The sequence below is a fragment of the Nipponia nippon genome, unplaced genomic scaffold (genome assembly GCF_047370975.1).
Source record: "Nipponia nippon isolate SJK-2023a ecotype South Korea unplaced genomic scaffold, ASM4737097v1 scaffold_9, whole genome shotgun sequence".
Taxonomy (NCBI): Eukaryota; Metazoa; Chordata; class Aves; order Pelecaniformes; family Threskiornithidae; genus Nipponia; species Nipponia nippon.
Window position 1 is genome coordinate 5,368,737 of NW_028262413.1, and position 20,278 is coordinate 5,389,014.

Genomic DNA, 20,278 nt, shown 5'->3' on the forward strand with positions numbered 1-20,278 from the left:
CCCTCCGTCTCTCTCGCTCCACCCTTTATTGGCGCGGGCGCGGCCCCGCCCCTCCGCCCAGCGCGGGAAAAGGCCACGTGCGCGCAGCCCTTCCCGCCGGGCCCTACAGCTCCAGGTGCACCCCGCTGTAGGCTTTATCCACTGTCCACTCCCCCGGGGCGCCGGCCCCGGCCTCGGCCCCCGCGTAGCGCTCCATCTCCTGCTGGAACCGCAGCTGCCGCCGGCGGTTGGGGTCCACGTTGATCCAGTTGTTGGCGATCCACTTGGTGCCTTGGGTGACCAGGCACCCCCCGTGCAGGGCGAAGTCGTCCAGCTCCCCCACCCACCCTGCGGAGGAAAAGCCCCGCTTAGGAGGTGGCGAGGAGCGCTGCGGCGCGGGCAGGCGCAGCCGGGACCGCACGGCCGGCGAACGCCGCAGCAGCCCTCCTGCCCACAGCACCTGCTTGGATTTACCTCAGGTAGCTCTCACCGGAGTTGGCACCCCTCCGTCTTAGTGCTACGCCACCCTAGCGCCTACGAGGAGCTCGCCAGTGCTTGGGGAGCCTGCCCAAAACGCTCGTTGCCTCCCTGTCTCCACTCAGCACAGGGGGCTCTTGCATTCTGCATCGTGGCTGCCGTTTTTCTCAGCCCTTCCCGAAAGGGGAGGCTGGCGTGGAAGAGACGGGTGCTGCCGCTAGAAGGCCCGTGGGAGTCAGAGGCTCGTGGCCCTATTAGAGATGGCACTTCAGCAGTTCTAAATGATCCTCTCTTTACAGAGGTCCCATGGTTTTTCTGTGGCAGACTTGCATCAGCAGCCGCCTCCCATTTAGGAATAATTTGCTCATAAAAAATACAACAGGGCTCTTCTTACAGGAGGGTGATGGTCCTGATATTATCATCCAACAGACCAAACGCTGGGCTTACGACCTCCTCTGTGGATTTTCTAGAGATGGAAACACGGGCCGCTCCCAGGGGAGCGGAGATGCTGTACTCCTCCTCCCACCACTGCTTGAAATCTGCCATCGAAACACTCCAGAGTCATACTCAGCAGCAGCCTGGGAGATTCATGTCAATCCCCCAGCCTGGCTGTCAGGGAAAACCGTGCTGCGCTTCGTGAGGAAAAACAGCCCCAAGGACACATACCATCAGGCTGCGGCTGAGCTATAAAGCAGGAGTCGGGCCATGCCTCCCTGTGCTGCAGAGCTGATGGCCGTGCCTTTGTCTACCTCCCCTCCCCACCCCTTTGGGCAACACCACATCAGTGAAACATTTTGAATTGCAGACCAAGTTCCAGCAGGAGTTTTAGCTCGCACAGCAGGATGGAAGGCAGCTGGCGATGGCTAGTGCAGCCAAGGTCTTTGTTTGCTAGCTAGTCCCGTCCCCCAAAGACATCAGGAGCCACTGACCTACTGCCTGTAAACAAAGGCCTTTCAGGGTCAGGAAGCTCCTACCCAGCTGGTGACAAGTAGACTCTACAGTTCCCACTAGCAGGCAGCTACCACCCTTTGGCTCTCTTCTGAGCTCCCAGCCGCCGCAAGAAGACGATGGCTGTCGCCTCCTGCAGCCCTACCCCTCCCAAGAGCAGAGTCTTGAAACGGGACCGTACCTTCTCCGTCTGACAGGTAGTTGTACCAGAAGACAGCAGTGCCTTGCTGAGGTTTCACTCGCAAATTGCCCTTGTCGCAGTTTTTCCGAGTATCTCGCAGGTCAACGTCGTTCTGGATCAAAGACTGGCAAGAAACCACAGAGAAGGTGTCGCAAACGGGGCTGGAACGAAGCGCGCGCACTGGGCTGCCTCTGCTGCCAGCCGTCACCCTGCCCTTTGCCTGAACGCCCCGCAGGGACAGCTCAAGGCTGATGCTGGGCAGGGCAGGGCTTTCACAACCCACCCAGAGCAGCCGGTTTCAGCCCCCCTGGAGGTCCATGACCTGTTTCCGAGCAGCCGCCCGTTCCTTAACACGTTGCCTGACAGGAGCACCACATACCTGCCAAGACTTAGTCTGAGAAACCTGCCCAGACAGAAGCGAGCAGGACCCATGTTATGGCAGCAAGGCCAAGAGACCGTCCCTCACGCCTCTGAGCGGGGAGAGCTGGAGCTGTCAAAGCCCCGCGCCTCTCCCCTTGGCCTCAGAGGGACACAGCTTCCCCATGTTCTAGCTACGAAGGCTGACATCCACCAACCTCAAGCACCAGACCCCTTCTGCAGCCACAGCGAATAAAGACATTCAAAGAGGGACTCAAAATCCCCAGGGGTAACACGTAGGCGCGATTCATTTACCATCTCTTCGTACGTCCTGTTATCAGCTATAGGAAACACTGTTTCACCTCCCCCAGTCACGTTGTTCAGGTAGAACAGCACTGTCACGTACCTGCAAGACAGAGTGGCTGTCAGGGGACACAACTGGAACAGGAGGAGACGCACAGGGGCCGTCCGCACCCTGCCCCTCCACTGTACGTACAGCGGTTCCTCCAAGACATCACAAGATACGTGATTGACACCATCAGCTTTTCTCCAAGGCCAAGACGAGGACAACAAAGAAAATTCCCACATGCAATGGGTGGGGATTTAGCCTCTGAGGGTGCGTTCCTAGCCTCTGGTGGGGATGGCCCAGCCGCTCTGCAGAATCGCTCTGCCCTCCTCCTCGCACCGGCCCCGTGGACTTGCAGGATTCACCCACCTCCCTCTTCAGACCCCTTCATGCCGACAATCTCCAGAGCCAGTTTGCGAGCCCACAACCCGAGCACCGAGTCCCACGTGAGGCGAGGCGACAATGGCTCTCCACACCTCTTCTCTAACGCGTTCCAGATTGGGCCAAGGCAGACCTTACCGGCAGGAGGTCTCAAAGGGAGCGCTTTCATTGGCGACCAGCTTGGTGTGGCTGCAGGCGGTCTCGGGGAAGACGGGGCCGCTGTCCATGTGGGCATGGTAGTGCCCTCCTTGGTCGTACCGCACAACCTGGAGGGGCTCGCTGTGCTCCACAATCTCGGGGGGCAAGCGAGTCAGGCGCATTACCCTGGGGAAGAGGAGAACAGAGCAGGTGAGGGGAAAGCACCATCACCCCGGTGGGATGCTACTCCCAAGCACCGAATATATCCAGAGAAAGATAACCCCCTTCCCCAGCAGACCGGAGAGACGGACGGGCTGCAGCAAGCATGCCAAGAGATAACTAGGTCCTTACAGATCTGTTGGACCATCAGCATCAGCTCAGAAAGTCCTCGTCAAGGTTAATAAAAAAACCCCAAAACCGCAGGGTGCATCTCCAGCAGGACTGCTCTCAGGAAGACTTCGCTTGCTCAGCAAGATCCCTTCTGTGTGTGTCCCTGGAGCCGCCACGTGCCATCTCATGGCTTCTCTGGACTCCTGCACACCACCTCAGGGACAGTTAGCAAAGCACAGGGCCCCTGCTGAGAGTGAAGGAGAGACTAGCTCTAGGAATATTCTTGTCACCTAACTCACCTTTCCCTGTTGCCTTTTCAGCAGCCTCTCCCCAGGGCAGAGGGGCAGGGGAAGCGATCAAGAAGACCGGAGCCCTCCTGCTCTGGGATTTTTCCACTGCTACATCTGAGATCATCCCCAAGGCAAGCAGGTACCTCTCGAGACCTGCCAAAGAACACTCAGAGCTCTGAGAATTCGGACCGGTGAAGCCCTCGGGGCGGCACCCAGGCAGGATGGCAAAGCCCCGCCAGGCACCGCACGGTCCCAGGGAGGACTGTAACAGCCTCCTCCAGCGCTATGTCTTCACGTCCTCCTAACAGTGGCCAACCGAAGAGCGTAAAAGCAGTATGCCGATGCCTGTGTGTGTGTCGGCTAGCTGGCACGGAGAAGGTGGCAGCCACAGTCTGCTCTAATCAAGGCAATATGCGGCCCCATTCTCCTGCTGGAATGCGCTGAAGAAAAGGAGTGGCCGACAGGCGTTTTCAAGCCTCGGGACAGATTTTACCCACCCATGTTCTGGGTGAGGACCAGCACCACAAGAACAAGAGAGTCTCTGGCCAATTATCTGAAACTCACCACGGCTAAACGATTTGGCCTGCGTGCTGGGTTTCAATGCTTCCCAGTAGCAAATCTGAGATGAAGGGAAGGGTAAGAGCTTCTCCTGTCTGCTGTGAGCTGCCCTGCGATATGTGTGCTTGGAGGATTAATCTAACTCGGCTTACTTGAGGTGAAGGTGTGCTTGTTAAAAAGTCAGCTCTGAACAGCTAAGACAGATTTCAGTGAAATGCATGAGTAACTAAAGCAAATGACAGTAACTCCTGGCACCCGGACAGCATTGGAAACGGGCAGTTTCTCCCAGTAAGCTCATTTACTAATTAGAATGAATTATTTCATATAATGCCAAGTCGTCTTGGTTTTATAGGGCTGTTCCCAAAAGTGAATGGAGATGCTGAAAGCTTTGATTTTTCTTTTTCCTTTTCCACAGGACAATACAAATTCTTGTTATAATGAAAACCTCCTCTCCCCATTTCGTGTCTGTGTTCATTGCTCTTTACACTCCAAAGCCTTTTCACACAATTAGGAAGTGTGAATATTAGCAAGTCTGCCACTGCCTCTCCCAGCACAGGTGGTCCTCGTGCCGACACAAACCCCACCGCCCCTCGGCTGCCCAGCCCTTACCTTTGCCGTATGGCTCTCATGACCTGGTGTGCCCCCTCGCCCTGGTACAGCCAGGTGTGCTGGCTGTTGCGCACCAAGTCGCTCATCTTCACTTTCTGGCTTCCCATGTACTTGTGGAAATCACGGATATTCAGTTGTTTGAACTCCTCCAAACTCAGCACGCCTACGGGAATAGAGGAAAAGCTGTGTGAGGTTCAACAAGGCTCAGTGCCGGGTCCTGCACTTGGGTCACAACAACCCCAGGCAACGCTACAGGCTGGGGGAGGAGCGGCTGGAGAGCTGCCTGGCAGAAAAGGACCTGGGGGTGTTGGCCGACAGCCACCTGAACATGAGCCAGCAGTGTGCCCAGGTGGCCAAGGGGGCCAATGGCATCCTGGCTTATATCAGGAACAGCGTGGCCAGCAGGACCAGGGAGGTGATCGTGCCCCTGTACTCAGCACTGGTGAGGCCGCACCTCGAGTGCTGTGTTCAGTCTTGGGCCCCTCACTACAAGAAGGACATCGAGGTGCTGGAGTGTGGCCAGAGGAGGGCAACGAAGCTGGTGAAGGGTCTGGAGCACAAGTCTTACAAGGAGCGGCTGAGGGAGCTGGGGTTGTTTAGCCTGGAGAAGAGGAGGCTGAGGGGAGACCTTATTGCTCTCTACAACTGCCTGAAAGGAGGCTGTAGCCAGGTGGGGGTCGGTCTCTTCTCCCCAGTAACAAGTGATAGGACAAGAGGGAACAGCCTCAAGCTGCGCCAGGGGAGGTTTAGGTTGGATATTAGGAAAAATTTCTTCACCAAAAGGGTAGTCAGGCACTGGCACAGGCTGCCCAGGGAAGGGGTTGAGTCTCCATCCCTGGAGGTATTTAAAAGCCAGGTAGATGTGGTGCTCGAGGACATGGTTTAGTGGTGGACTTGGCAGTGATAGGTTACGGTTGGACTTGATGATCTTAAGGGTCTTTTCCAACCTTAATGATTCTATGATTCTATGACTCTGGTGCAGGTAACAGCCCTCGGTGTCCTGTACTCGGAGAAACCACCAGCTGAGGGCACTGCAGAAACTGCCTTCCTCCAAGAAACCCCATTTGGGGTCCACCACCGTGCCCACCATGGGCTGCACCCCGTACGCGCAGCATTACAGACCCCAGTACTGCTCTCGCCTTTAGATGAGCAGAGGGTGCACAGCAACCTGCAAAAGTGAACTGTTAGCTGCCATGCAGTGGCAGAACTGGGACAGGCAAAATACCATTTTGAACTTTAAAAAGCTCCTAAACCACCCAAAAGAATCCAACAAAGGTGAGGACAGTTCTCTATGCTCTCTCTCCACTACAGTTCTAACACATGCAATGCCACGGCTAAAAAGCCTGCACCACCTGATGCCTTGGGGCTTGTTACTTATTTAAAATAGACGCATTTAAGAGCAGAGTGGGACACCTCAGACCACATTTTCTACAAGACCTTGCAAGGTAATTTAAAAAAGCTAAACCCAAACCAAGCAGTACCTTCTTCTGCATTTGTGTAACTGCAAAGCATGAGGGAGAAATACAATAGAGCGTGATCTTGTGTAAGTAGAAATAACAGAAAAGTGAGAGGTACTAAAACAGGTATTTCTTGTTTGCGCTTAACTGGACTTGGCAAGGGATGGACTTTTGCCTTTGTCGGCTTCAGAAAAATCCTCACATTTGTTGTTTCCCCTTTCTGGAGAAGAAGGAAGCCCTGCACTTGGGACCAGGTCCTGGGATCAGAGCGTGCGCAGCGCTGCACTGGGCTGCCCAGCAGCCAGCATGCGTCACATCGTGGGCTGCGTTGCATCGTGGGCTGCGTCGCATCGTGGGCTGCACGCGGAGCTCGCTCAGGCAGCAAACCCAGTGCTGCTGTGGTGACAGCTCTGCTCCCCGGGCACACAGCACCCTCAGTGGGAGGAAGGACCAGCCACCAGGGTCAGCCTGGGACAGTTCCTCAGGTGCCGGTGCTCCTGACCAAATGATCCAGACCATTATTATTTCTAGTGTCTCCCTGTCCCCGCTTCCCCTTACTCCACGCGGTCTGTGATGACGCAGTGCCACATCCAGGTTGTGACCTGGTCTCTTGGGTGTCACGTACCAACCTAACAACAGAGGGAAGCAGCACTCTGAAAGCAAGGTCCTGCCAAGAGCGCTTTAACAGGACATTTCATTTGTTAATGTCCGGCTCCTAGCCCTGCCAAGAATGCCACCAGCCCAGAGGAGTGGGGCACGGGGTGCCCTCTGGATATTTAGGCATTCACACGGGTACTGCTTCAACTCCAAAGCAGCTCCTCCTGGGCAGCTCTCAACGCCAGGTCACTAGAAAAGAGCGTGCAGAGCCTGTGCGTTCACTTAATTTGATTAGGAAATGGAGAGTTGCTTAATTGAGGCCACTCTAATTAGAGCAGCAGAGGTCCGGACCAGCGGGAGCCCTTGAGAGACCGGGGGCAGGAGGGGCAGAAGTGGCCTCATGGAATACAGAGAGCTTGCAGCGGCAGAGAGGGGGGTCAGCAGCAAAGGCTGGCCTACAAGGCTACGCTCACCACCACTTCTTCCACCCTCCCCTGCCAGCGATGCACGCTCCCAGCCTGCTGCAGAAGTCTCCCTGAAAACAGGGGGAGAGTGGAGGGCGCACCTTAAAACCTGCAGCCCAGGTAATGAGCTACGTAGTCAGAGCCAGAGCGGTCTCTCAGACCACAGGAGCAGAACCACACCCTGAAGGTCCTGTTACATCTGGGCACGGACGGAGGCAGGTCTGACAGGGGAGAGGGAGTGCAGAGCTGTGTTCTGGTCCTGCAAGATGCAACACCAGGCGGTGGAACTGCTGATAGACTGACGATGAAGGGGCAGGAGTGCTGCGATGAGAGGTTTACACTGATTTTACTTTTCTGTGAAGGTCTCTAAAGCAGCATTATTTTCCTTTGAAGAGCATAGCTAGAGAAACAGGCCTGGGCAGGGACACGGCTCTTGCTCTGCCTCGCACGGCTGTGCGAGGCATCCAGCGTGCTGAGGGTGAAGGGATCCCCCTGGAGCTGCTCTTACCATTCCCATCGGGATCGGCCTTGACTGCAGTGTACATCTCCCGGATGTTTTCGGGGGTCATCCACCTGCCATTCCCAAGCCGGGTGTGGGTCAACACCTGAAATTCATAAATGGATCAAGACCGGGCACCGGTTTCTTGTACTAACGAAACCCTACAGATTCCCCGCTTGAGGCCTGGCGGGCTCTCCTCTGCAGAGCATCGGCCAGCCAGGCGTCAGCACGTCTCTGCAGAAAGACTGCAGTGAGAATCATCTGGCAGCCACACACAGTGTGTGGCTGATGAGTGCTGTTATTTCCAGTTTAGGTCATGGCAAATGACTGCTGGGACTCGATTAACCAGTCATGAGATGGAAGAGGCACAGCTTTTTCTCTTGAAGGGAAAGTAAAGCTACTGATGATAAAAGTGAACGCTTTTACTTGTCCAAGATAAGGGCTTGGAACAAAGCGCTTCTGTTCGACGTGGACAGAGAGATGCAGTATCCCGGAGAGCTCTCAGCAGGTTCTGACCTCCGGAGAAAGGGGCCCTGCCCTGGGTTGTCGCTGGCACAGATCCCCGTACTCCACAGTGCGGGGTGCCCACAGGACAGCACGCAACCCCAGCCCCCCTGAGATGGGCGCCTGGGGAGGGACATCCTTGAAGTGCCAGCGCCCGCCCTGACGCACCCCACCACGCAGGGCAAGGGTGCCGAAGAGCTGTGGACAGGGTGCTCATTATCCCCCTCCAGGGTCATTAATGGAGGTGGCTTTGCTGATATCTGGTCAACTGAGCGCAGTCAGTCCCCACCGGCTGCACAAAGCAGCCCTACACTACGAACTCCCTTCCCTGGGACACCCAGCAAGAGGAAACGCACAGCACAAAGAACATTTTACCCAGCATATTCAAAACACACACCTCCTGCCAAGGACCGCTGCTACCTCCCAACAGCATCGCAACTGCTGCATGTTTCCCCAGAAAATTCCACGCTGAAGGCCAGCACAAGTCTTGAGACATAAAATTAAGCAAATACTGATCGGTATATACTGGGGTTTGGCCCTGGCCAAGCACGTGAGCAATCAAGAGACAATCTGAGGAGGGGACCTGCCAGAGGGTCCCCCTGCAAACCTCCCCCGGTCTGTCCCGCACTCTACCTCTTTGAGCTGCAGCTGCCCATCCTGATTGTGATCCAGCAGATTGAAAATGTCCATCTGGCTGATTTCTATCATTTCCATGGCTTCCTCATAGTCATCCGTCGGTAGGATCTGGCTCTTCTGCAGCCCCTTCAGCTGTGCCAGATGGACGATGAGCTTGCACTCCTCCTCTGTCAGGAAGTCGGGAATTTCTGCAGAAAAAGTGTGAGCAGCAACAGTGCCTGAGGAACTGTTACAGTGGGACCCCATACTGATGGCAGGCCACTCAGAATTTAAAAAAAAAAAAAAAAAAAAAAAAAAGAGGTGGGGGGAGCAGTTTAGAAAATGGCTAAGTTTGGGATATTCAAACACATCCAGCCTTCTACCAGAAGAGCTCTCAAAGAGCATATGCCACACACCTGAGCTGCCGAAGGCGGGTATTTTTACAGCAGCAGTTCCTAAATGTTTGGATCCAGGGGTCAAGCCCTTAAACTCTCTCACAGATACCACAATGGACAAAGGAGTGAACAAACACGTGCATATCACCGCATATTATCACTTCAAAGGTGACATGTGGATCATGGGCTGGGAACTGCTGCTCTACAGGAAGGCAGGCTAAAAGCTTTGCGGCGGGCAGCGGTGACAGGCAGGGTTTCAGGCTTCCTCGCTCTCACGCGGAGAGGACAGCACTTTGCACAAAACCAAATGCCTTTCAGGGGAACCTGGCACAGTGCTCCACTACGAAACTCAAACAGCAAGGAAACAAATTCCAAACTTATTCCCACTCATTCCCTTGATCCCCCACTAAAAATGACCTTCTAATTTATTATTACAGGGGAAGACACCGCACATGGCGTGTGGTGTGTGCTCCATACCCAGGTAGCACCCCGGTATCACCAGCTTTCCTTTGCAGCGTGACACCAGCAGCAATCACGCAATACCAGGACCCCAAGCAAATTTAAATGCAGAGGAATCCACCGACGACTATGAGGCTAAGAGATTTCCAGCTGCACGGTGCACTGGGCACGCACTTGCAAAGCGCTGGCGAGGTCCCATCCCACAGCACAGTTACACTGTGGCCCAGCAGGTTGAGAAGATCCTTTTGTCACCGCTACGGGGATCTCGTTACCAGCTGCTGAGACTTTTGAAGAGGGAAAGAAAACCCACCAAAGCAGGACAGGTTTAAGTGCTCCTAGGCCCAAGGTCCTGCTCTCCAAATCGCAGCCCCTAGAGCTCCTGCAGGCATGTGCCAAGGACACATTATATCTTCGCTATAGCAGCAATCCTCAAAGGGGGAAGGAAAAAAAAAAATAGTTAATTACTTCCATGACCTTAAATCAACCCTATCGGCTCAAACTGTCAATAAGCAGTTGGCTTCTTGCTAAGTACAGACCAGAACTAGCCCTGGAGAAAATGAGATGTTCCTGGGAAGCCCCAGAAACACAATGCAGCCAGCTGTATCCATAACACCCGCCGAGGAAATAATTTCCGCCACAGGCAGTGCAGGGTCCTTGTGCCAGAGGATGCTTCAGAGCCGGAGCTTCCGCTGGCCGGTTTGAACCTCATGGCACGGCACCAGGTCCAAACGAACCTGGCAAGCAACGCCCCCAGTATTTCCAGTTCCCCAAACTGGGCTACGATAATGACGGCTTCTGGAATCTTAATTACGTGCTGGAGGAAGGACAATCCCGCTCTTCAGTGGTAGTAACGGGATTTCGTAATGAAGTCCAGATTCTGTCAACCGGGAAGCGCACGCCGTCACGCAGGTTGCAAGGTGAGGGGGTTTCCAGCTAAGCGCTGCCAATCCCGTCTGCAAACAACCCGTCTCCACAGCTGCAAATTAGTTCCTCTCTACCCTCAGCTCTCCCAAACGGTTAACTTCTGGCTGTGAGACCATCCTATCTCCCTGCCTGCTCAACAATAGATCCAGCTAAACAAATGCCTCCTAATTGACTTTGAGCAACACTTGATTGCTTTTACAAAAAACAAAAGAGAGGAAAACATTGGGGTTTATGAAATAAAGACTAATCCTGGAGCAAGAGAAAGGGGATGGGTTGGAGCACTGGTGTCAAACAAAGATTCAATCTCGGCTGAAAGAGCCCCAAGACACATGGGCCAACTCATTCATCCCTCCCCAACTGCCCTCATTTCCACACCTGCTGATCTAAGCCAAACCCCTGCTAAAATCCAAACAATCGGGGCCGCTGGCAAACGAAAATTGGAGCATTGTCTTCCCCATGAGGGCTCTGAAAGGGCCGCACTTAATGAGGATGGATTGACAGAGAGGTGGCTGGGAGGCTATAAAAGGCATCCCACAGTCGGGAGCAGCTCAGTCCAGGGTGTGCTGCCCGTTTGCCCACTCCCAGCTCGTTCTGAGCATGGTCACAGCCCACCGCAGGCACCCCTCGAGGCTGGGTGGCCCATGGCTGCTGGGTCTCCTGGCACGCCTGCTACTCTGGGGCTCTCCAGGAGCCTGGGCGAGCTACCTGAGGAGATCCTCCAGCTGCACACCCATTCCACACCGCATGGCCTTGTGCTACGATATCGGCTACTCCGAGATGAGGATTCCCAACCTGCTGGAGCACGAGACCATGCCAGAGGTGATCCAGCAGTCTTCCAGCTGGCTGCCCTTGCTGGCCAGAGAGTGCCACCCAGACGCTAGGATTTTCCTCTGCTCCCTCTTTGCACCAATCTGCTTGGACAGGTAAGACGTTTTTACAAGTTATTTCAGCTGTAGCAAGTAACACCCCCCCAAGAGCGCAACTGCATTTGCCTCCCAAGAGAAAATGGGTGCTATGCCATCAGCGCAGCCCTCGAGAAGCCGTGCTTCCCCTCTCGGCGAGGGGCAATTGCATTACCCAGCAGGGACCCTCCCTCTGAAAGCAAAACATTGAGCATTTCATCTAGCAGGAGCAGAAACATTATGTTCCCTCCTCTGGATTTTCCTGCTCTCCCACCCCAGGCACTGTTGCCGTCTCCCCTGGCCACCCCTCTTGCACATTGCAGTAGCTGCTGGTACCCACCAGCTTCACCTCCCACCTCCCCTGCAGCCCCCTCCCTGGCTCCGGCCCCGGCCCTGACCACACAGGGGCTTCCTCAGCCCAACAGTGCCAGCATCAGCGAGAAATCCTCAGTTTCGAGGTGCAGCCGTCAAAGGACAGAGCTGCTAAGGAAATCAGGTATCTAATCAGGCACCTGTACAGGTAAGCAACTTTGCACAACTAGAGAAGAGCCCTGGGGAAGGGCTTCTGGCAGCAGCCTGTATCGAACAGCCTCGTCCCTCCTGCCCCCAGAAATTTGTTGTTTGCTTCCTGGGCATGAATGTCCAAAACACATCAAAGACCCCAAAATAGCTCTGCTAGCGCTACCGTGTGCAACACAGCCCGGTGCGGCAGCAGCGCGGTGCCAGGGCTCGACCCTCAGCCTGCTGCCAGAAGGGATCCACAGGTGCTGCAATCCCCATCCCCTCCCCAGGCTCATCTACCCCTGCCGCAGCCTGTGCGAAGCTGTCAAGAGAAGCTGCGCACCCGTCATGGCTTGCTACGGCTACCCGTGGCCCGAAATCCTGAACTGCAACAAGTTTCCTGCAGATCACGAACTGTGCATCGCGGCGATCTCCACGGATGAAAATTCCTCGAGCAGGAGAAGTAAGGGTTTTTTTTCTTTTTTCTCATATGTTTTCCCATATGTAACACTGAAAGCTCAAAAGGCCTATGCCTTGTTTCTATTCCTAATATTTCTGGGTTTAAGCTATGTTTAAAAAAAAAATAATTATAAATTCTAGTTTCGTTCTCTCTGGGAACTCCACCGTGTCTAGAAAATTAGCATGAAGTTGACTGCAGCTTGTTCCCCTCTCTACGGTATTCATTAGCTCCCCGGGTGCCGTCAGACCACACGGGGTTTGGGGCAGGGGGAAGAAATTGCTGTAAAAGCCGAACACTCAGGCACAGCTTGCGTGCAGGCTCCAGGCGGCGAAATGTGCTTCCAGCGGAGCTGGGGAGCTGCAGCCCTGATCTTTCAGTTGTGCCCAGGGTTTAAATAAACATGCAAAAAGAAGTGTTTTGCAAGCTTTCTCTTTAAACATTAGGAAACACCACAAAGGGGTATAAGCCTCTGCAGACATGAGTTACACAAGAAAAAAAAAAATCTTTAGGACTGAAAGACTAAATTAAACACCCAGATACTGATGAACACTGGGGGAGATTCAAGAGCAGTTAAGGGGAGAACAGACGCCTCATTTCAGCATCACTGGGTGGAGTCTGGCCATACCAATGGCTTTACCGTTTCATCCAAACTAGGAGATCTTCATTAAGCATTTTCACCGCTGCTTTAACACGCAGCAACACACGCAAGCCTAAACAAAGCACGACAAGCAGCGTCTGCCCCAGCCACAGAAAGGAGAGCTTCACATTTCCCACTCCGGCAGCCTAAGCTGTCTCTCCAGGGACTGGGTAGCTCGGGAGCCACCACTCGCAGATGTCAAAACTGCATTATGCCTTTTCCAGCAAAGCTTGACAAGGGTGTTATAACCCAATTTCTGTTGCAGCAGTGCCCCGAGCCAGCTGCAAGGACTGCGAGCTTGAGGAGGCCAGCACTGCCAGAGAGATCCTGGAAAACCTCTGTGCCAACGATTTTGGTGAGTGACCTCCTCCTCCTCTCGGTTGCTGCCATTCCCTGCAGCAGCCAAGCAGCGGCATGGACAGAAAACAGCTTTGTGGTAACAAACTGACTTGGAGGAGCTGCGGCTTTCACAGCAGATCCCAGGGATTTTCAGGTCCCAACTTACCTGCTAGGTAACGGCTCCAGGCAGCACCAAAGGTGAAGACCTGCTTTATTTCTGTGGGCTCTGATTTGGTTTTGGTCTGTGGCTGCTAAATACAAGCACTACTCTGGTTTTCCCTCGGAGACCGATGTTTCAACTGATGCCCATAAAAACCTTTTGGCAAACGCCACGTTAGTTATTTCAAACTTCCATACCGTTGTTCTAGTAATGCGGCTCTCCCTCTCCTAGCCCAAGCAGCTGGCAGCACTGGCTCTGCTCAGTCAGCTGGTAGGAAGTTTTCACGATACTGTCCCGAATTCAGGCACACAATCTTCATGGGGGGAAAAAAAAAAGTTAAAAATCCCAGGCAGCTGGCAGCCACGTCACCTCCTGAAATCCCAGCTCAGAGAAAAGTCAAGTGATTTGCAGGAGCCCAGGACTTCGATGCACCCACTTGCTCGTGCCCCTGCTTCCCACAGGGTTTCTGCCCAGGCAGTGGTGCTGATACGCCTCCGCCACTCTCATGAGAAAAGCGGAGCGAGAAGAACGGTGTTCAGTACTGGAAACTCAGCTCTAATGAGAACTTTTACAAGTTCACTGCAATTACAAGAGCTTGGATGGATGTGTCACCCCATTACAGAAACAGCAAGAAAGCCTTGCGTTGGCTGTGTGTTTAAGTAGGTAAGAGCTATAAAAAGTAAACAGAACTAACAGCTCTTTTTCCAACCCCCGCAGCAGTGAAAATCCGAATCCTGAGGAAGAACGTGACCACCACCATCTCAGACTTTGACCTGGACCCCTCCAGGGTGGAGGTCCTGAAGCACGGCCCGCTCCTCAGAACCGAAATCCCCGCCAGGCTCCAGCAGTGGCTGGACATAGACGCTACCTGCGTCCACAACATCATGAGAGGCACTCACGCAGGGGTCTTCGTTGTAAGCGGCGAAGTACAGAGCGACAAAGTGGTGGTGAACAAGGCCTACGCCTGGCAGAAGAAGAACAGGAACCTGCACCAGGCGGTGCGGAGGTGGAAACATCACCGCTGCCCTGAACAGGCTGGCCGGAAGGTCTGAAAAATCCCAATTCCAACAATAAGAAACTGCTCCTTTCCCTTTGGCTAGAAAACTCCTTTCCCTGGCAGTTGGTGTTTTGGAGATGCACAGACGATATTTTTAGGTGATTCAAAGCAGTCATAGTCCACAGATAGGGCCTCACTACAGATCCCTGTTTTACTGAGACAGAGCTTAAGGATGCAGACTTAACATATCCCTCTCGCAAGGCTCTGCAGCCCCAGGGCTTGCGACGGATGGCTTTATGTAGGATCCAATGTCACAACAAAACCGAATCGAACTCTGCAGGCAAGTGCAAACTGGAAGAGATCTTTAATAACAGTTCCTTCTAGTTCTCACCATCACAGTCAATAGCCATTTTGGCTTCGTTATTTGACCCTGAGACACTGATGCTGTCCAAGTGCCTGCTTGCTTTCTGTCCAGAGAGACTACACAAAAGTCTCCCTGGCTGCTAAGTGATGCTTTTTGTGTAATGGAGCAAATACTTTACTCTTGAACAGACCGAGGTAAATTAAGGGGGAGAGGAACCCATCCCGGCAGTGCCTGGCCCCTTAAAAAATGAATGCTAAACTCTGCCCTTGAGCAGTCACTCAGGCTGTCCCTTCAGCCTGCCGCGCTGAGAGCTGATGAGCGTCCGCACAGGTAAAAGGAAAGAGCCGCTCTCGAGCGGGAAAGGCACAGAGCAAAGATAGCTGAGGAGAAAAAAAAAAAAAAAAGGGAGGGAAACCCATTTTTTAATATCAGAAATTAAGTTTGGATCAGATTCAGGTAACTGGGGAACTATCAAAGATATCACAAGAGCCTTGAGAAAGAGCAGAGCGGGAGTGGGACATCAGCTGTTTAAACCTCTGCTTTGGTGTGCAACAGCCGCCTCGCTTGGGACGCGGAGGTGAGCCCCGACCGCGGCACAGCAGGACACGCGCAGTTCTGAGATGGGGGGGAAGAAACGTTACACATCTGTCTGGCCTTCCCCCTGCACGCAAGGAAGACAGAAAAGGTGGCAAAGCTCAGTCTCACCAAGGCCTCTGCAGCTCGCTCTCACCTGAGTAAGTAGGGACAGTAATTCCCTGCAGGGGTAAACGCAGCTACAGCTCTACAGACCACAGAGCAGAAAACAGCTCCCAAATGAGAAAAGTCGGAGTTCTACTGCCTAACAAAGCACTGTCCGTGGAAAGTTTTCTACACTGGATTAAACTTGGGACTGAAATAAGAAAATAAAGGGAAAAACTGCTTTTGGGAGAAATGCATTCTGCCTTGTTCACGACGCCTGCAGTCTCAGTTGTGGACAGAGCCGCTCGGTTTGATGGAGACACATTGCCTCCCTGTGCTCGTAAAGCACACCAACAACCCGCGATGACATCTCCTCCTCAGATTTAGTGTGGGCTGAGACGAGCGCTCCGACACTCACACTGAAATTCAGCTGCGCCCTGACATTTGTGCAGCGATTACTTCTATTCCCCGAGGCTCCGAAGAAAAACACAGCAAGATTTCCTATTTTTATTCCTCCCTGCTGCCTTGTCTTGCAAACTGCCGTCCAATTCACAGAATCCGCTGCCAGGTGGTCCCTGCGATGGCAGTATCTTCTGAACAGACTGCATTTGGAAAACACAACACATAAAAGCTCCGAAGGTCGAAAAGGCTTTGTCTAATATTTGTTTTCCTTTAATAGGATTATTTGATTATTAGTGTTTCCTAACTAAAAAGTGCACAGATGGTCTGACTTACAAGCTTTACAAATGACGTCTCGTAGCCACAGGGGGAAAAAATTAGGGCAGGGACTTTTTCATAGCTCCACGCTTGCGTTCAACGCAGATGACTTACCCACATTTAAAAACAAACCGCAAGTTCCCTTACGGTGCCCAGTGCCACGCTCCAAAGCGGAGAGCTCACGCTAAATCACCGACGAGCCATCCACTGCTGTAGTCCCACTACGGCCTGCTCTGCTGAAAGCAAAGATCACAGACCAGCCACTTATTTCCTTAAACCAGCTCTCGCATGCCGCAACACTTTGTGTTAAGTAAAATCCCCAGAAATTCAAGAGCCCTTCTTTGCTAGCGACTTCTGGTTTTGTCTAACGCAACCAAGTTAAACACACACTTCCACTAATTTAAACAACAGAGATGCAATAAATTAGTTTTGTTTTTTAAACCCGTTGATTTAGATTGGTATTGTTTGCATAGATAGAGAAGTCTCTGGAAGTCTTTTAAAGTCAGAGCTGGCTCCTGGCAGGTTCATCCGGGAGATAAGAGCTGTCCTGCGAGTTGCAGTTTCTAAATAAGGGACTCCCTATCGGAGGACAAAGAAGAGACTCCCGTGGCATCTCAAACGTTGAACGTCCGTCCCTGTCCCTGATACCATCCTCAGGGCGCAAAGCTTCCCCCGGCGCCGACGGAGGTGCCGGAGTGACAAGTGAAAAGTTGTGGGATTACCGCTGCCCGGACCAACCTGCCTTTTCTCAACTTCATCACCTTCCTGGCAGGCCAGGATCAACTCTTTTACTTAAGCTGTACCAGTAGGGCAGAGAGGGTGGGAAGAGGAGTCTTCCTGAGCGAAAACCAGAGCGATCGCCCCAGACCACGGTTCTGGTAATGACGTCAGTTTTGTGAACGCTGTGGGGTATCAGCACCAGGTTGGGGGGTCTGTTTACCCAATGTCAGACAGAAATTCACTTAGAAATTTGCATACCGTGAGTACCACCTATGTAGAAATGACAAGAACTTTGTATATTTCTTCCAGATACTTATTGCATTAAAGGAGTTTAATAAGAAACCTATCTGATTTATGGCCAGGCTTTCAGTGTGTACAATCTATATGGAATTAGAAAAAAACCCTCTTTTTATATTATTGAGCAAGCATCTAAAAGACTCTCAATGCTATCTTTCCAGAGACAACAGGTTTTCTCTGACTTTGCAGTAGCACGAATTTTGTAATCGTCTGTCCCCAAAAAATTAATTTGTATATTCTCAGTGGATTTCCAGAACACAGAGTTCAATTAACGAGACTTTACCAGTCACAGCAAAAATCGCAGAAAGGTAAAGAAGGTTTTAAAATAGCTGAAAGAAGGATGTCGTGTGGTTGTGTATCAGAGCAGCCAGAAATAAAGATAAATCTAGAACAGGACGCAAAATGGTGGAAGACGTTAAATCTGTCAATTCTCCTGTTACTCATTTCCTCAGCATGGACGCATCAACACTAAATTGCTTTATCATCATTTATTACCAAAAGTTTGGGGGTCTCTTATCCCTTCCTAATACTGAGCAGCTTCTTCGAGGTCCTCTTCAGCGATCTCCTCTCTGTTCGTGGTGCTTTAAAGGGACGCTGAAAAGCCTGGAAAGGTTAATTTTCCAAATCCTCCTAAGCGGGCCATCGGGAACACGTAACCCCTGCCAATACCGTATCAAAATCCCTTCAGCGAAATCGCACTCTTTTTAACGCGGCCCCAAGGAAAAGCGACAGAGGGAGGAGAAGGGGACAGGCGAGAAGTCGTTGTTCCCCCCGAGTGGGTGTCAGACAGCGGCGGGTGTCAGACGGACAGACAGACAGGGCGGCGGAACTCTCCCGGAGCTGCCGGGACCCCCGGGCACCGCTCCCGCAGCCCCGGCTGACGGCCAGGCTGTCACCCCACCAGCCGGCGCCGGGGGAGGCCGCCGGGGCGGGAGGCCGCGGGGCCGGTACTCACCGAAGAGGAGCGGCTTGAGGCTGAGGGTGCGCAGGGCGTGGGCCCTGCCGGGCACCAGCTCCACCCGCTGCGTGTGGCCCACCTGCGGGGAGAGCAGCGGTCAGCGGCGGCCCGGCCCCGGCCCCGGCCCCGGCCCCCGCGGCGCGGCCTTGCCTTGATGCCTTCGAGGCGCGGGAGGGCGCGGGCGGGCGGCGGCGGCGGCGCCGGCGGGGGGGCGGCGGCGGCGGGCGGCCCGCCGGCCTCTCCGGCGCTGAGGTGCACGAAGAGCAGCAGCCCCAGCACGTTGAGGACGTAGAGGTGGGCGAAGACCATGAGGACGAGGAAGTAGGGCCGGGAGCAGACGGGCCGCGGGCGGCCCCCCGGCGGGCCGGGCAGCGGGGGACCCTCCGACCGCGACGCCGCCGCCGCCGCCGCCGCCGCCATCGCGCCCCCGGCCCGCCCGGCCTCGCGCGTCACCCCGGCAACCGCCCGGCGTGCTGCGTCACCGCGCCGCGGGGGGGCGTGGCCAGAGGGGGCGGAGCCGGGGGGGGCGGGCGCGGCGCTGGCGGGAAACAGCACGCTGCCCTCTCGCAAGAAGAGCCAGGACACCGCCGAAGTTAGAAACTCACAATTTATTTCAAATAAACCACGGGCACGCCTCTGGCAACCGTCTCCCGGGCGGTCTCCGCCGCCCCTGCCCCCTTCTCCAGCGCCTGCGAAGAAAAGCGAAGGGCGGCAGCAGCTTTGCGGCCCCCCGCCAGCACCGTCCCACAACCTGAACCAGACCGGGGCGAGGAAAGGAATTCCCAGAACAAGTGCCTCATTTAAAAATAAAGTTATATTTTTTTTTTTTTTCACTCACTTAAAAAGTCTAAAATTTAGAGTGCAAGACTATAGTACAGAAACCTCCTGCTGCCCCTGTCCCCGCGCGGGCGCAGCGCGTAGAGCAGCAGTCATGCAGTTTACGTCATCGGTAGAAAACTTTTTGTTACAGTCTGGGAAGCCTGAGGACTATTAGAGGTGAGGCAGCCAATGCACTAACACAAGCGAAGCTGAAATAAAAGAGGATCGGATGCAAGGATGGAGAGGTGTCAGGCTGGCGCAGGAACTGGAAACAAGTGCAAAAAGTAAAAAAAGAGAGCAAACATTCCACATCTGTAGCAGTAATGCACCAAAGGGAAACTTGTACCTCGGAATTAACGGCTCCCGAGCCACTTTCTATTCACCTACGTTCACGTAACCTTGCTGACTCGAATAGGGCCGTGTACCTATGAGAGGGAAAAAACCTGGCCTTGTCTTTCGGCGTGGAGAACTCCTGTTTCCTTCCCGTCACCTGCCTCTCAAAGCAGCGTCAGTCACTTTACGCAGAGCCAACGGTCCCTGTGCTCTGCAGGTTTCGTCTTGGAGCCTACAACTTTCTGTCTGACACCGACACAGAAGTCACCCTGCCCGGGCTGCAAAAGCAAGTCAGTCCTGTTGTTTTCCTAGAATATAGAAACAGGATCTGTGCGTGCAAACCAGGACTTTCACCACCTTCAGAAAGGGTGTTTTGTTTTCTTTTAAAATAAACAGAACTGCTGACAAAGCTCTAGTTTCAGAAAATTTGAAAGAATTAGGGGGTGCAGTATGCATATTTATTACTGTTCCTCGGCCAAGCATCTCAGCAGTCTGTTCAGTGAGTCTGGCCGCAGCTTGTCTACAAACAAGGATTCATAGCAAAGCATTTTGTGGGGGCACGGGAGAGGGAGGGAGGGAAGGAGGGAGACAAAACCCCATTCTCATCTAGCTGAAAGCTGGACAATTACGTAAGAGAAGTGAGAGTTCTTTGGGATTAGGGAACTCCACGTACCTGTTTTGCAAAGAGTGTTACGATAGTTACATTTAGACAACAAGAACACCAGCTTTTATCTTAATTAGTACTTTGCACATTACATTTTTAAACAACATTTTAAACATTGGTTCTACGCACTGCAAACTGCTGGGTCTTAGCAAGGCTTCCCCCGTGCTGTCCCTTCCCCTGGGTCCAGTGTGCCCAGACTTTGACCATCGTTTGGGAAGGGGAGA

At 53.5% G+C, this 20,278-nt stretch overlaps 2 protein-coding genes across 3 annotated transcripts; one reads left to right on the top strand and one right to left on the bottom strand.

The window, feature by feature from the left end:
• Positions 1 to 3: 3 nt before the first annotated feature.
• Positions 4 to 18,780, bottom strand: P4HTM (prolyl 4-hydroxylase, transmembrane). 2 transcript variants are annotated; one of them, XM_087745296.1, is made up of 9 exons: positions 18,389 to 18,780; positions 18,236 to 18,317; positions 8,749 to 8,939; positions 7,621 to 7,717; positions 4,595 to 4,757; positions 2,808 to 2,993; positions 2,258 to 2,348; positions 1,586 to 1,709; positions 4 to 327 (listed from the first exon to the last, which is right to left on the bottom strand). In XM_087745296.1, exons 1-9 carry the CDS (start codon positions 18,656 to 18,658, stop codon positions 104 to 106), a joined length of 1,428 nt encoding a protein of 475 aa, XP_087601422.1. In that variant the 5' UTR covers positions 18,659 to 18,780; the 3' UTR covers positions 4 to 103. The 2 variants fall into 2 exon arrangements, with proteins under 2 accessions (XP_087601422.1, XP_087601423.1); XM_087745297.1 differs by having other exon boundaries at positions 8,749 to 9,012; positions 18,236 to 18,752.
• On the top strand, positions 10,026 to 14,559 carry LOC104016901 (secreted frizzled-related protein 5). Its single transcript, XM_009469853.2, has 4 exons — positions 10,026 to 11,431; positions 12,202 to 12,374; positions 13,277 to 13,363; positions 14,225 to 14,559. Exons 1-4 carry the CDS (start codon positions 11,106 to 11,108, stop codon positions 14,557 to 14,559), a joined length of 921 nt encoding a protein of 306 aa, XP_009468128.2. The 5' UTR covers positions 10,026 to 11,105.
• Positions 18,781 to 20,278: the final 1,498 nt, after the last annotated feature.

Coding starts and splice junctions, on each gene's coding strand:
- LOC104016901 (XM_009469853.2), top strand. CDS start 11,106: ATGGTCACAGCCCACCGCAGGCACCCCTCGAGGCTGGGTGGCCCATGG. Junction 12,375..13,276: donor AAATTCCTCGAGCAGGAGAA/GTAAGGGTTTTT, acceptor CTGTTGCAGCAG/TGCCCCGAGCCAGCTGCAAG. Junction 13,364..14,224: donor CCTCTGTGCCAACGATTTTG/GTGAGTGACCTC, acceptor CAACCCCCGCAG/CAGTGAAAATCCGAATCCTG.
- P4HTM (XM_087745297.1), bottom strand. CDS start 18,658: ATGGCGGCGGCGGCGGCGGCGGCGGCGTCGCGGTCGGAGGGTCCCCCG. Junction 1,710..2,257: donor ACAGGACGTACGAAGAGATG/GTAAATGAATCG, acceptor GTTTCTTGCCAG/TCTTTGATCCAGAACGACGT. Junction 328..1,585: donor CTACCTGTCAGACGGAGAAG/GTACGGTCCCGT, acceptor TTTCCTCCGCAG/GGTGGGTGGGGGAGCTGGAC.